This window comes from Aspergillus affinis, assembly GCF_023601865.1.
Source record: "Aspergillus affinis strain CMG 70 chromosome Unknown NODE_65_length_189793_cov_85_416649, whole genome shotgun sequence".
Classification (NCBI taxonomy): Eukaryota; Fungi; Ascomycota; class Eurotiomycetes; order Eurotiales; family Aspergillaceae; genus Aspergillus; species Aspergillus affinis.
In genome coordinates, this window is record NW_026515846.1 from 13,683 (window position 1) to 29,531 (window position 15,849).

Below are 15,849 nucleotides of genomic sequence, written 5' to 3' on the forward strand. Positions count from 1 at the left end.
TAGACTAGTGTACCACTATCTCCGAGTACTACTAAAGAGTGGATCTTCAGGGACGGACCAAACTCCGGAGTATCGTGACATCCAGTATATCCGAAAGGATCTGTCATAATGAGGGCGATAACACACGCTATCCAATGTACAACTGTGACGTTTCATACTTCAAGGTCCTACAGAAAGGTTTTTTTTTATTCGATAATGAGTATATAAAAGTTGCCATCTCAAGCAGAGTTTTCTGGAGGACATCTCGGTCATCTCCAAGCACACTAGTGCATTTAGCGGACCCGCCACCTCAGTCATGTCCTGGAACTCCAAAAGGCAATCCATTGCAGTCATTCTCCTCCTTCCGTAAGAAACTAGCCTGTCTTGCCCATTCAGCCTCCGACTCCGATCTCCGAGACATAACTTAACCCCATGTAGATCACGCTAGGCCAGCATAGGGCTCGGATATCATCCGTTCCTGAATATCAGGCAAATGCGGCTATCTGAACGGTTCTAGTGCACGGTTTCAGGGGCAAAAAAATTCAAGGAAATCACGTACTACACACTATATCTAAGTGATCCGGACATTTGCCATCGAGACCCTCTTGGGGGCCATTTATGTGATGGGCCCAACCAGACCTGAGATATCAATAGTATAGCAAGCTAACATGGCTACAATCTCGTTAATGAAGAGATTTTTCGCCTTCCCCATCCTGTTAGCTAATTACAGTGAAGAGCTAGCAGGGAATTTGACGGACAACGGAAATTGATACTATTTGGGAACAAGGTCAGACCCGGCCGAAATCCCAATATCTTCCCCTATCTTCGGTTGCAGAATCCCCATTGAGAATGAAGTAGACTAGTATATGAGTTGAACCATTTCCCTGGCTTGACCGTCTTTGCTTTGAGGATTCTTGCCAACCAGGTGCCCTGGGCAATATCTTCTCTCACGAGACTTGCTCGTGTTTGATTCTCAAGTAATTCCTTCTGTTTTCTTCCTCGTCTTCGTCTACATTCAACAATGCGTTGGTCTCACCTGGCCAACGGCCTACTGGTGGCCCTGGCCTGGAGTAGCAATGCAGTCACAGCCCACCCGACCAATTCCACATCGCACCCCTTAGAAAAGCGTCTTTCTCCGATGAATATTGAGTGTGCTCAATCTCCTGCGGAATTTGTGTGGCACCACTTGAAAGAAGTGGAGGAAATAGTGAGAATGCATCAAAAGTGAACTCTTAGACCACTTCTTACTAATGAATTGGTGCTTTAGCTGGACGTGGTAATCCAAAGGACTCAGGATCTTTACAGCTTCCTTAACGGCCAGCCGACGATCGAGTTCTTGAACAAGGACGAAAATGAGGTCTTGCTATCAACATTCAATACATTTACGTCTATCTACGGCAAATTCTTCTGGGGCTCGGAGGATAGCAAAAGCAAGGACGGCAAAGACCGTGTCAAGAAGGTCCTCGGTGAGTATATACGTCCTTGACGCTTTCAATACTTAACTGACAATGTTCTACCTTAAGAGAATTTCAGTGCCATGAAAAGCCGGGCCTCCACCGGCAGCTACATCTCCAACGTCGAGATCCGCTGCGACGACACCTGGCTCAGTGATGTTGATCAAAATGGTCAATCATCTACTAGTAAGTTCTCCTCTAGTCCCCATTCGCTATTTTACCACCACGAGCTAATCACCCTCCTACGTAGACCCTCTTTGGTACTTTGATAGCAGGCATCCTGATCAAGCGCCACCAGGGCCTGACAAAGGCTGGATTGACTTTAATGAGGTAAAGGGGGCATGTCGTGATGCTGGTCATAAACATTATGCCTGGGTCAATGATAAAATCCACGGGACCGATGAGAGTGTCCTGTCACTCTGTCAGGATTTTATGGACCATTGGCTTCAAGTCTATTATGCCGGTAACAAACTGCCCACCCTTCGCCAACAGGAATATTCTCCTCTGCAGTATAAGCTCGATGATTTCAGCGGGCCATTTCTCAGCACGGCCCTAATTCATGAGTTGACCCATGTGTCTCAGATCTTTGGCAGTCCTCCAACCAGTGAGTCTCCTTTACCTTCAGGGGCTGAGAAACACATAGCTGACAGAAACCAGAGGACCAACCATGTGTCAAGGATGGAAAGACTGTGGGCGGATATGGATGGTTTTGCATTACCCAGATTGCATCGTCGTCCACGGAAAGGGCTTTGCTTAATGCAGGTGAGTGGGATATTTTTACCTTCTAACCCTCATATCCTCCGGAGTCCAGCTAACCTCTTTCTGTGTTAATTTATAGATTCATATGCCTACTATGCAGTGGGTAAGTTTCATTCTTTCCCCTAACTAAAGTCCTAGAACTGTCGTTAACTTTGCCACCCAGCTATGTACTTTAACAAGAACGACTGGTCCACCGGAAATTCCGAAGCACTTACAACATTGTAATTAGATTACAGGAAGAGGGACTGACAGAAGAGACAGTAATTCATTGACACTATAAGAACGACTCCTACGCAACATATACTGATTGTAAAACTTGAGCAAGACTAGCTTCTAATCTGTAGGATCGAACGTAGGGCTCCTACAGTCATGGAACCAGTGAACATCAATCTAAGACATGTAAATAGCCCCCGATTTCAGAAGCTCATAGGGAGACCAACAGAACCGACGACAAATCCACCGGTCAATCCCTTTCAGTTCCCTCCAGCAACCCTGCGACAGATCCTGATGGCAAACAATGCCCATTTCATGCACTACACAACAAATCGCGCTCAATTAAAGAATAGCAGTAGGCAGGCATCGTTCTAGGCGCCCAGGGAGTAAAAGCACGTGACCTCCCAGCGCCCATTGACATACACACCGACAACCATCTTCAACCTGCGATCAACTTTCGGTTGGGCCGTGAACTTATCAGCTCAATATATAATTTTATCTATCTTGGTTCCCTCAAACTATTCTGATAACTCCCTGAAAACTCTTTGTACGCCTCTACTCCACAGAGATACAGCCATGAACCCCTTCTTTCGGCTCGGTCGATTCCTTCGACGACCACCGTCTCCACCAAGAATGTCCACCTCTTCTTATTTTCCCAAACCATATTCTACTAAGAGATTTGAGGAAGAACGAATGCCTGCATATAATCGAGGTCTATACTATCCCGTCAAGCTCGGTGATATCTTCCATTCCAAAACCAAGTCCTCAGCAAGCTGGGATTTGGAGCAAATTCAACGGTGTGGTTCTGTCGGGACCTGCAGTACGAATGATCTTCTCATTTAGGACTCCTGAAGACAATTGATCTCTCTAGACAGCACCGCTACATTGCACTCAAGATCTATATCACCAGTTCTAAGGAAAATCAAGAGGTGCGCGTACAGGAGCACCTTTCACGAATCAAATCAGATCATCCCGGAAGCAGTCTCGTCCGCAAAATGATCGACAAGTTCGAGCTTACAGGGCCCAGCGGTACACATCAATGTGTTGTCCACGAGCCGCTATTGACCAGTCTGTTGCACTTTCAAGCAACCCTGGATCCCTCCAGTCTTCCGGAGGATTTACTCAAGGGAGCACTGCAGCAGTTATTACTGGCCCTTGTTTATTTGCACTCCGAAGCGCATGTAGTACATACTGGTTTGTCTCTCTTCGAATCCTCACTACATGATTAGCTTATAGTTAGGATCTAGACATACAAGCCAAGAACATTATCATCAGCGCAAAGGATGATTCGGTCTTTCGTGAATGGGACGACAACCAGGCAAAAGACTCAACCCCACGGAAAGTTAACGATGACTACACTCTCTACCTATCACGCCCGTTTGATCGTAAGAAGGGATGGAGCGGCTTCGGGGTGCCACTAATATCGGACTTCGGAGAAGCTCGTCTAAGGGAGGTCCACGAGGGACTAATTCAACCGGATATTTACCGTGCGCCTGAGGTGATTCTCGGGTTGAATTGGACATCGAAAGTCGTTATATGAAATGTTGGGGTATTGGTAAGTGTATTGCCATTTTGATTTTTCTTATGTGTTGGATTGACCAATGCAAGATCTGGGACCTCATTGAGGACCACCATTTATTCGACGGTAGAGGGCCGGATGGTAGGCATTCGGATACGCATCTTCTTGTAGAGATGGTAGCAATGCTTGGTTCTCCATCCTCTGAATCTCTACGCAAGTCTCCCCATAGCTCCAAATATTGGGATCCCTCAGGTATAGCCCGGTCTAGTAAAGCTCCCCGTTGTGTGGAGTCTTGTGCTGATTTCACCAACAGGCCAATGGACATCTTCTATAGAAATTCCAGAAAACTCATTAGAATACTCGGAAGAGTATCTGGAGGGTGAGAACAAGGAAATATTTCTGCAGTTTGTTAGAAAAATGCTGCAATGGGATCCAGAGGAGAGGCAGAGCGCTCGTGAACTACTGACAGGTCCGTGGTTAACATCCCAGTAGTGGGCGCAGCAGGAACTTCTATTATTCTTTCATTCTGTAACAGGAATCAATGGCAGAAACATATAACCACATTCAAATAAACTGATCTTCAGGTCCATCTTGGCTAGGGGGTTAAAGTATTGTATTTAGCTTCACTTTCAAGTCGCCTGAATCAACCACAAAAAAGACTTTCTACATTCCTGTCTAGTGTCTACCTGGTGGTAGATTCAGTACTATGAAAAGTCACTGCTCCTATAATTCTCTCTCTCATCTCATCTCATCTTCATCTTCATCTTCATCTTCATCTTATTCTCATCTCATGCTGCTATTCTTTTATCGCCCTTAATAGTTCTGCCCGACTAGGCGACGACTCAGCGCAAAGATCGCCCTCCGCTTGCTGGAGTATTTTAACCATTGCAACTTCTGTCTTATCTAGCCCATTAGACGGTACCGTCCCACTGCTGGGTAGTTCAAAACTAAAATCCGCCCCTGCTTGTACAAGTCTCTCAACCATCGGGACATTTTTCATTGTTATTGCCCATTTCAGTGCTGTCCAGCCGGCTAAGGATACGACATTGACATCTGCCCCTGCTCCTAGAAGCGTCTCAACCGTCTCAAGATGGTCATTTTGTACCGCTAGCCACAGTGCTGTCTGACCGTCCCATTTAACATTGACATCGGCCCCTGCTTCTATCAATCTCTCAACCACCTCCTTGTGCCCGCCTTTTGCGGCCCTACACAATGCGGTACATCCGACTGTTTGGGCATTGACATCAGCCTTTGCTTCTATCAGCATCTCAACTACTCTCGTATGGCCTCCTTCTGCAGATGCCACAAGCGGGCATTCGTAATACACAAACTGGTTGGGATCACGCCCCGGGTCTGTGATAATGGGAAGTCGACGAAGAAATTCTCTCCTGAAGTTTGGAGCTTCTGGAACAATACATTCCGTGCTGGTATCGGCCCCTGCTTGTAGTAGGGATGCCACAGAGTCTTCGCATCCATCTTGAGCGGCAAAGAACAATGCATGGTTCAAGATGTTGTCTGTGTTATTTTCGAGTTGAAGAAGTGCTCTTGTAAGACCATAACGATCTTGCGGTGTAACACAGAGCAGAGCCTCGTGCTTGAACAAGTCAGTCAAAAGGTGAGAATGACGTTCTGCGAGACACAAGAATAGGGAAAAGTGCCCCTCAGCTAGGGACCACTGGAACTCCTTCGGCATTCTAACCTCCTCATAGTAGGTTTTTGTTTCTGCCTCCCAGGGCCTATCCGCAGGGATTTCGAGTCTCTCTACACACTGACAAAATAATATCCATGTTTCTTGGTGGGTCTCTGGGTCGATATCACTCAGGTGTTGGAACCAAAAGTATTTGGCATAGTCAAGGAACTGAAACGCTGTCTTTTGAGTCTCTGCCTGTTGGAGCGAAATTCCTGCATTCGTGAATATCTCTTCGGATTTCTTCTCAAGCTCCACGGAGTTAAATCGCTGCAGCCGGTGAGAGTAGGACAAGAGCTTTTGCGCCATGTGGTTAGACACACTGTTCGATTGATAGACAGGTTGGGCGCCCAGTTGAAAAGGTTTGAGGTGTGTACTGGACCCCTTTTTGTACTTGGTAAGCTGACCTTTGAAGTTGTCGAAATTAAGGTATGTCATACAAAGCAGGCCGAGGGTGAGTTCAAGACTTTCCCAGTCAAATCCTGCCGCGCATGGCTTATTGGGGAACAAATGTTGCTTGACACTGTGATGAATATAGTGCACTGTGCTCTCTTCCTCGTCGACAGACACTAGACCACAGCAGTCATTGACAAGACGATCCATGTCATTTGAAAAAGCTCGAGTGTTCAGACTTTTTTGCTTGGGTGCTAGACTCAGGAACTCTTGGTACTCCATCAGTGTCAAAGGTCGTTTCACCACGCCACAGAACTGCAGCAGCTTGGTGATGATATCGGCTGTTGCTTTCTCACGAGCGCGGCGAAGCTTTCGGTCAAATATCTCAGACAGTGTTTGGGGCAGATGTGTCAGTGCTTCTAAGATGGCATCGTCACTATTCTGGTCACAAAGCTCCTCGATACAAAGGCACGTCCAAAGGAACCTGGTTCGAATGTATTAGCAATGTTTGTAATACAGCGAGTCCTATTGTCTGCTTCATCAAGTTGAAAAAAGGAAGAAGTTAGTTCTTTGGAGGTGTGTCATACTGCTGACTTACATCCCATTCGATTTATCTCGCAGTGTGTTGGATATTTCAAGTATCAGGCGTGGATCGCCCAGCTTCAGCTTGTTCGTCTCCAAGCAACGACTTAGAGCTGTGTCTATGCAGAGATCGATGTCAGGTTTGACTTTCGATTCTGCCATCAAGATTTTGAAATGAGGCGCTATTTCTGTAGGAAATTGCCTTTCTGTATCAGGACGGCCTGCCCAAAGAATCTTGACATTGGAGACAAATTCTTTGCACAATTGGGCCATAGCCCCAGCTACCTCGCGAATCACTTTGCTGTCGCACTCGTCCAATCCGTCAAGGATAATATATTTTTTCTTGTCGCGACCGAGGTGCTTTATTAAGAACTCGATGACCTCAGGTGTGTCAATGTTCTCACTCTGCTGAAGCAACGCTCGGAGAGCCCCATCTTCAGCACGCTCAATCTGGGAATCTAGCATTTGGCGGGCCAGGCTTCCGAGAATGTTTCTCGTTGACAAAGAATCCTCGATGTCTGACCGACAGAAGTAGTACGAAATGACTTGATTTGCTTCTTGGGATGCGTGAAGATGGGCGACGACGTTCGACGCCAACACTGTTTTGCCCACACCCATCGTACCGGAACACCAGAGAAAAGCACTCTGCGAACTGTCTCTCCATTCACAAAAGGTGGTCTCTTTCAGCAACCATTCCGCAGTATCCGGAATGCGCTGTCGAAAAGCCTGTTTCCAAGGTTTGACATGGTTGATAGTGGAGAGATTGTCTCGGATACTCGACCTCAATTTGGCCGCATCCCTCTTCATCATATTCATGCGCCACTCGCGTTCTTCCGCGTGGTGCTTCATGGATCTCTTGTAAAAGTCGATTGAGAAAGGGCGAAACTTTGCGTTCTCTTGAGACTCATGCTCCTGTATTATTCTACTGTCCCTATCGGCTTTCTGTGACTCCAGGAGTATCTGCAACCGGATGTTTTTCGTGGTATCCTCGAGGTCATCAAGGAACGGTTTGAACTCGAATTCGAAGGGAGAAAATATAGAGGCCACTGTCTGGGTCCATGCTGGGCGCCGCGTTATTTCAATGACTCTTGTGCAAAGCCGAATAATAATAGCATAGTAGTCACAAAGCACGCGTTGTAGATCGACACATCCAGGATAGAGGGGACCAAATTGTTGATATGTCGGACAGGTCTTGCCGATCGCCATAATCATAGTTGTGACTTTATCGAAGTAGGAGGCAACATTATTCGCTGTGAGAATGGCTGTCTTGACACCGCCCCAAACGAGAGCAGCGATTGTTGGATTAGAGCTCACGAATGTATCGACGATGCCGCTGAACTGCTGGGTTGCTTCGAGCAGAGTACACAGCCGAGGTGCCACGCATCTTCTCGACGTTTTGCCGTTACTCGCATCGATCTGTGCCACAAATTGAATGACACTGGCGGCATCTGGGACTTTTGCGCTAGCGTGGTACTCGTTCTTTTGTTCGTTTGTTAGAATCGCCTCGAAACTACACAGAGCGTTCTGTAGGCTAAACGTCGGGTCAGAATCGGTAGGTTTGCGGATGGAAATTTGCGAGCTCATTTATATTGTTGCACATAGAGGATTATAGGGAATGGAGAAGTGGCCAAAATGATGATAGGAAATGGCGACAGATGATGGTCAAAGATGGTGGGGAATAGATGTGCACAGCCTTGTCGGGCATCAGCTGAACTCACGTGGTCGCACTTTCCCTCGGCGCCTATATTACTTACTAGTCTTTCTCCTTAGGTAGGAAATTGTTTGAAATTTCTTTAAAAGTAACAATTAATACATACAACAGAATAGAAAAAGGTCGCTATCGAACCAGCATCCACCACCACTCCTGCACAATCCACCCATTTCCGCGGCCGCGCATGACTCCTACCTGACACATCCACTCCAATATCAATTCAATCTCCCAGGCTCCTAGGCTCGGTTTCATCATGCTAGCGATACCGGACGCGCTGATCCCAGGTCTTGTGGCAACACATCCCACCACAGCCGCCAGCGCCAACTCCCACAGCTTAGCGACGAAGTTGCCATGGATGTCATACCACAGAGGAACCTTCTGGAACACGGGGTTCGGCGTGTCGAAGTCAGTCACGGGCAGCTGTGGTGCTGGTGTCTTGGACCTAGCTTCCTCGATCGGATCTCCATATATGTATTTGCCCTTGACCGGACGGACTTCGACAGGGAACCGCAGCTTCTGCTTATCGATCAGCCGCGTCAGATATCCGCCATCCGTAAGGCCGTATTTGTCGCGAGGCGGGTCTCGGGGCTGCAGCATAACTCTGCCTGTAACGTAGAGGTTGATCAGTGCGAGAATATCACCGTCTTCGGCGCTGTAAGAGACATCAAATACGCCTTGCTTTTGAAGCACCGGGTCCAGAATCTCGGTCTTGAATTGGGCGGCGCGTCTCAGTTCAGTCGCCTCGATGGCGCGTTTGCGTCCGAGGGAATGTAAAAAGTGCTCGGTGACGTCGTAGTTGCGACCTGGGATGACTCGGCCCTTGTTGCCCGTGCAGAGCACCCGTTCCGTGATGAGCGACTGTAAGGCCTGGTCGACGAGTTTCTCGCCCAGTTGACTGAGAATGTGTCGTGCAGTCGCAGCGTTGTACGCCTCCTCGGGGGTGATAACGTTGGCGCGAACCCATGATTTAGCCACGTCAAGACGAGCAAGCTCGGCCTGCCGAGCAGTCATCTGAGCTGGCTTGTTGGCTACGGGGATCGCAAAAGATATTCCAGCGCAGAGCGTGCGTCGACGCTGGACGGTAACGGAGTAACTGGTCTGGTAGATGTCGTCCAACGAAGGGGGGGCCTCTTCCCGTATATCGAACAAACCGTCGAATTCTTCGCGCGTGGCGGGAAGATATGGGAGCTTTTCGGACCGAGGCACTTCCAGCTGTTCGGCCGCCCAGTCAACGATCCATTCCCAGTCATAGTTCTCGAGATCATCGTAGTTGATTGGGGGTACCCGGCCGTGCTCGTAAGCATCCAGGTATAGCTCCTGGAAATCACTTTGCATTTTGGCTATCGGAAGTCGCATCCGGTTGAGAATCACCCTTGCTCGCTCCTGGATGTAGGCTGGGTCCTGGTCAGGAAAGCAATATGAAAAAATATTCCAGTCAATGAGCCGTGCATCATGGCCGCTAGCCAGTGTGCGAATTACGACGATTGCGGTCATGATCTTCTGCACCAGCACCTCAGGCAATTGATTGGCAACCCGATTCCGACGAATTGTTCGAGATGGAGGCGATGAGTGTGATGCAGAGGCTGCTGAAGCAGTGGCTTCGCCCTGCAATAACTTATTCAAGCGTCGGTTCTGTGGCACATAATCATATTTGCGCCATTTATAAGCCCGAGGCAGCTCCCTCTCCTGACGATTGGGAGGCGACATGGCAGGCCCAGCAGGCAACACGCGACGCGCTGCTTGCCTGGTCGTTTTCGGTTCCGGTGGCGGCCGAGCTGGAGGTTTAGGCTCGTCATTATCGAATCGTATATTGCCCTGGATTGGTGTACTGAAAAGATCTGACACGGTTTGGTTGATGTACCGCAGATCCTCGGTAGTTTGATTCCGGAGCAGGTCTTCGTTTTGCAGCTCCCATCTCAGAATGACCCTGTTGTCGAGGAAGAATCTTCTCGAACGAGGGTCTTCCTTGTCGGTATAATCCATAACGCGGCGCCGTGTCATGTTGAATATATCATCAAGAGACTTGGGCAGAACAGGTCCTTGGTCGAGTTCGAGTTCAAATTCCGATTCCGGCTCTTTGTCGGATTCATGCTCATTTTCGTCCCTGACTTCAGGCTGTTTAGACTGGATATCCCAATTCTTGGGAATCTGTAAAGAAATAATCCCGGCATGAGTAGCATAGGTCCCAGACCCTGCATGGTAGGTCTGTTTTGGATTCATAACCATAGCGTAGGGAGCCATAGCGGATAAGGGGATGCTGAGACGACCCGCCATTCTGCGACGAGGAATCGAACCGCCCGGTGGTAGTGGTGCATGAGAGGAGGTCGCGGTTCGACGTCGTCGCTGGGGATATACCGCAGCATCGCCATCGGTTTGAGTCATTTCTGGTCTGGTAATAGACGTCAGACTCTGCAGGGAGTCTTCGGTTGAGCGGCGACTGATTTTCATTAGTCGCGGCGGTTTTCGCCCAGTATCCCTTCCAATCGCAAGTCTTCTAAACAGTCGTCGCTCGATGTTCAGACCTTTTCTCCTTTCTGCAGCCAAGACAAACCCGGGCTTCTGATGTAGTTGTACGGTGATCCCCTGCTCAATAGGAGGGCGACGAGGCAGCAGCCCAGGATCATTGCTCTGCGTAGACCTTCGACCGTGACCGTTCCTGGACATTTCCCGATCAAATTCGACACCCTCTGGGATGTAGGGTCGTCGGGGGTCTGCGGCCAACATTTTTCTCTGCAAATCTTTCATGATAGGAGCATCCGGTTGCAAGTCCGTTTTGCTGATTATGGATTTTGTCACCATGACCCCTTTGCTGTCTCTGCCGCTAAAAGTATGTTGACGTAATTTACCAGCGTCGACCATGTGTTTGACAGTTTTCTTGATAGTCCTGAGATCAGGCTTCCCTTTGTAGTTCAACTTGTTCCACGCAAGAGTGAATGGGCACCACAGCTCAGAGCCCATTGGGAATACACCTCCAGCCTGCTGTAGAATATCTAGGATAATCTTTCTGCGCAGCACATTAACCGATCCGCCTTTCTCTGGTATTTTCCCGAGTGGCGCCTCTTCCGCAGCTTGCGAGGTGACAGGCCTTTTTTCTGCAGCAGGAGATTCATGGGAACGGACATCTGCCGGGGGAGTCTCTGGCTGAACACCATTTGTAGGGACAGTATTGGTGGCATTCTCGCTTGGTTTATCGCCAGCAATAGCCGCTCCATTTAATCCTTGTGGCTGGCCATCGGTAGCAGGAGCCGACTCGCGAGACTTCTGGCCCTGACTTGTCTCTTTCGATGGTGTTCTTCCAGGGCTTTCTTCCGGTCTGTTCGCCTTATCGATAGGTGTCATTGATGTGTCGCGTACCGGAGACTCTACTCTTCGCCGCTTTGATCGTCTCGCTGGCGTACTTTCATCTTGCTCCTCATGCTCGCCCCGCTTCTCGGCCAGTTTGTCGGAAGTCGCATTGAGAGTAGGCGAGGCTGCAGTAGTCCCGTTGAGACGCCGTTGCTTGTAAGATCTGCCGGATCCTAATTCTAGCTCCTCATTGAACGAAGCACGGCGCCGCAGGTTTGCTCTGGTTCCTCTGTTTGGTGTTTCTGTCGGCCCATCGACATGCGCAAGTGGCTGGTCCTCGGGCACGACCGCCGGCGTTGTTCCAGATGTTGAATCGACGCTTTCGCTTCGCGAAGATTGGCGGGTCTCTGCGGCATCTTCATCTTCATCTTCTCCATCCTTCCTCTCTTTGACAAACCATGGGAATGATCCCAACTTTGGCGATCTGAAAACGGCAATACGGCTGATCCTCGGACGACCCTGTCGCTTTCCAGCGGGTCTCCGCCGCCCACGAGGAGTGACATATACACCTGGTTGAGACCGCTCTATGAGCAACACGCTGTATTCGGTCCATGTCTCATCCAGTCCAAGTGCTTCAAGTTTCTCCTTTTCAGACATTCCGATAAAACGGCTGGCATCTTCCCTTTTCTTTCTCGCGGGCCGAGTTACCGAAACCACCTTTGCGGAACTATCTTCCATATCAACATCCTTGTCGCGACGTGTAGCTCTCGGCCTCTTCGGTGTAAGCAATTTGTCTGGGTGCGACACTTCCAAATACTTCTGTCCATAGTGGATTCCTTTTAAACGAGATGGTGTGTGAGCAAATATTTTCAATGTAGAATGTGTGATTGACACGGCACTCACCATACGTATCGCCGTCTATCTGCATCGCCTTGAGGTCAGTAGAGGTGCAGCTATAGTCTGACGGCTTAGCGCTGAGCATGCATTCCAAGAGAGTAGCATTCCCGTGTCTCAACAGTTCCTTCCGAGGAATGTCAATTGAGAAGCCATACTCATCAAGTTCAGGTGATGCATCGACTGGCGGTACTCGGAGGTCTGCCCCTTTCGTGCTTTTGGGCTTATATTCGACAGCCTCCCACGTCGACTTTTCCGCATCGACAAGTTTGCGGAAATTGTTTGCGGAGTAGTGGACATAGTGAGTGATGGTTCGGCGGAGGGCTGTGTCTCGTACGATGGCCAGATGGCGTAGGTGTAGCGGTTGGGACAGCTGCCAGCATGCGACCAGGCGGCCCAGCGCATTTTCCAGTGGTCGGCGAAAGAAGCCTCCAAAGCACGTTCTGATGATGTCCTGCATGGTTTCACATAAGTTCAAGGCCACATGCTGTTCACGGTTCTGAGTTGACTCACAATGTTGGTAATTCCAGGCGTTCCTGCCTTGTCAACCGCCTCGAATATCTGGTTATGAATGTTGCGATCTGGCGTCCAAGTAGGGATCATTCTGCCAGCTTCCTCCATATCTTCTTCTCTTTTGACCATTTTCAATGCCTCGGGTTCGTTAAGCGACGAGGCTTCTAGCCCCTCGTCATTCGGGTCGATATCCTCATCCAGTTCTACATTGTCCTCATGTCCCAGATTCGTCGTGCAGTGCTTACTAAACTCATTCAACATTTCAAATTCTCGCTTCGTAGGATGACGTATAAGCAGGACACAAGGATGGTATTTGTTGAAGGTATCGGCATATTGGGTCAAAGCCTTGACTCGCTTGAGAAGACCCAGGCGCTCACACTTGCGCAAAGCGCGCGAAAGAATCCTCCATCGCCACCGGTCGGCGAAGCCGAGAATGTTCTTCAAATCATTACGACCGATGATTTTATACTCCTCGAGAATCCCAAAAAGGTTTTCGGTAAATTCCTTGTAGTCCACCACCTGCGAAGCTTGCGGTTGTCCGTTCGATTGCTGTCCTGCAGCAGCTGCGTCGAGTGGAGACACATCGGTGGTCACGAACTTCCGCAAAGTACATAGACTCGTCCGAACGGATTTGAACTGAACCGCACGCTTATCAATGTAGCCTTTTTGATGGAGTAATTCCGTCCGCTTCGGAACCGACCGCTTGTCTTGGCCACTGAGTTTGACGAGGTCCGTCTGAAAGATACCTTTCTCCCTGCGCGCTGCGATGATGGACAAGAGAGCAAACTCGGTCGAAAAGACCCTGGTGTCGTCTCGCTCATGACCGGTGATCGCAAGCCAAGTTCTTTCTTCCGAAACAAAGACTCGAACCGCATCTCGAGATGATGACGGGGATGCTTCTTCGGTCTCCTGGTTGATTTGCCCACGACCCTCCGCCTCGTCCAGAGTCAGGTGATTCCCCTCTCTATCGTTGCCAACCGAGACTTCTGGGTTTCTCGTCAGCCATGACCACACCTTCTCCTGGAACCGTCGATCGACGCTATGATGGCGCTCGGATGCATCTTGCGCCGCCTTCTCATAAAATGTGTTAACAGACTTCAAGATGTCTGCCGGAGTCGCGCCTGTGGAATGTCAGTTGTGTGAACAATCGTTGTCACGTGGGACCATGGTTGAGAGAAGTTCAGAAAATCGAATGTGATATAGAATGCCTTGCGCGGGCGGATCGAGTAGACTTCGGCACCATCTGATAGCGCTAAATTGGGATGCAGGATGCAGGGATGCAAAAACTGACCTTGATCACCGCAGAGCGCAATCTCCGCCAGTAGGAAATCAATCAAATCTCGTAAGCTAGGGGCCATTTTGCCTCCATGGCTGGGCCAGAGCTGATAAGCAATACAGTGCGAAAATTTTCCCACTGGGGAAAGACTTCAATCCATTGCCTGGACAACGGGTGGGATGAGCTAAATGGTTCGAGAATAATTTGATATCTGGAGGGGTAACAACTAGCAACGGGCGAGATTCGAACCTGCGCCGTGAAGATTCTCGTGGGGTGGCGGCGCCTGCACGTGAGGGGGCTCGCTCACGTAATCATGGCAGTTTCCGGAACGGTGATAAGCCCGATAAGTCCCGATAAGATAAGTCCCCGGAATGTATAGACTCATGGTGTCTAAGGCAAAGAATCAGGTGGAAGATTCATGTCTTCGTGAGTAACGGCACCCTTGGCTGCATAGACCAGCATTCCATGCTATCGGAAGATTTTATTCTCACTACCCATCACCAAAAGTCTCAAGTACTGTTGAAACGAAATAAAGTCAACGAAGTATAAATCCGCAAGTCACTCCTCATTATATACATGAGATGAACTGTATAAGTTTTGAACTGGCTGCCCCGACACTTTACTATGAATTTATGGCCATTAAATGGTCTTTTTGATATATACTATGCCGGATAATATAATATAAACTGTAGGTAGGTGAGACCCTTTCCAATAACGTCACCCTAGATCTTTACTAGCAGGCATAACATTGGCACACAGAGTCACACCATTAACACATGCCTGGTGTTCCTCTTATTTCATCTGCATGATATACGTGGCAACTTATCGTATGTCCAGAGTCGCTCGTATTCGTCAATTGGCAACTGTCCTAGCGATAATGCGCAGGTATATCCATATACACCAGTCAGCTGCTAATTGGATCGATGCTTCGGCCGATGGGTGGGTGATTACTGATTACTGATTTAACTACTGATGACACTTCTGTCAACCAAGATGGATATCGTCAGCATCGACGCATCCATAATGGTTGCTGTGTCCTCGGACTTCTCCTGGCCTATGCTCAAGCGGACTAAAACGGGTCTTTTTTACAGCCCCAACAGATCTTACTCTTTTCGGCATTCGAGTATCTTTAGGAGACACTGTTTCGTCATTCTCCGCTCGATGGCTTCCACCGGAGGTTAGCTTCATAGTACTTCTTCGATAGTGTGTGAGGGACCAAGTTCAAATATTCCGGTATCAATTTGGCGTATAATGGTGAGCTAAGAAGTGCATCATATATTTTCTTGGCTTAGAGATCATCGCCAATATAACTTTCGATAAATCGTAGATACTCGCAGATTCGAGGTGGTTGCTCGGGTGGCGGGGATCGAGGAACACAGGGACTGCGGGAAGCCATGTAAATTATAGTGAGGTTCACGAGTTTGACCGTTGATATTCAATTGAAAATTGAAAATTGAATACGGAGTACACCGTGGGGACTGATATTCATGATATGGATGGAGAACCGGATTAGCATCAACCAGGGAATCAAGGCTACGCCGCGATGACATCACCGCGGTTACGTCAGGCACCCAGGCCCGTGAT

At 48.8% G+C, this 15,849-nt stretch overlaps 2 protein-coding genes across 2 annotated transcripts; one reads left to right on the forward strand and one right to left on the reverse strand.

Annotated features, from left to right (window-relative positions):
• Positions 1-1,000: 1,000 nt before the first annotated feature.
• Positions 1,001-4,416, forward strand: KD926_009208 (uncharacterized protein; the record flags this gene model as incomplete). The annotated part of the gene is made up of 11 exons (XM_053101822.1): positions 1,001-1,186; positions 1,247-1,445; positions 1,503-1,619; positions 1,684-2,037; positions 2,091-2,195; positions 2,272-2,295; positions 2,356-2,413; positions 3,277-3,599; positions 3,653-3,903; positions 4,014-4,176; positions 4,238-4,416. 11 exons carry the CDS (start codon positions 1,001-1,003, stop codon positions 4,414-4,416), a joined length of 1,959 nt encoding a protein of 652 aa, XP_052954597.1.
• A 304-nt stretch (positions 4,417-4,720) lies between these two features.
• Positions 4,721-14,347, reverse strand: KD926_009209 (putative TFIIIC transcription initiation factor complex subunits Tfc3; the record flags this gene model as incomplete). The annotated part of the gene is made up of 6 exons (XM_053101823.1): positions 4,721-6,488; positions 6,603-8,110; positions 8,493-12,418; positions 12,486-12,930; positions 12,990-14,110; positions 14,281-14,347. The coding sequence occupies 6 exons, from the start codon at positions 14,345-14,347 to the stop codon at positions 4,721-4,723; spliced, it is 8,835 nt and encodes a 2,944-aa protein (XP_052954598.1).
• Between the last annotated feature and the right edge of the window lie 1,502 nt (positions 14,348-15,849).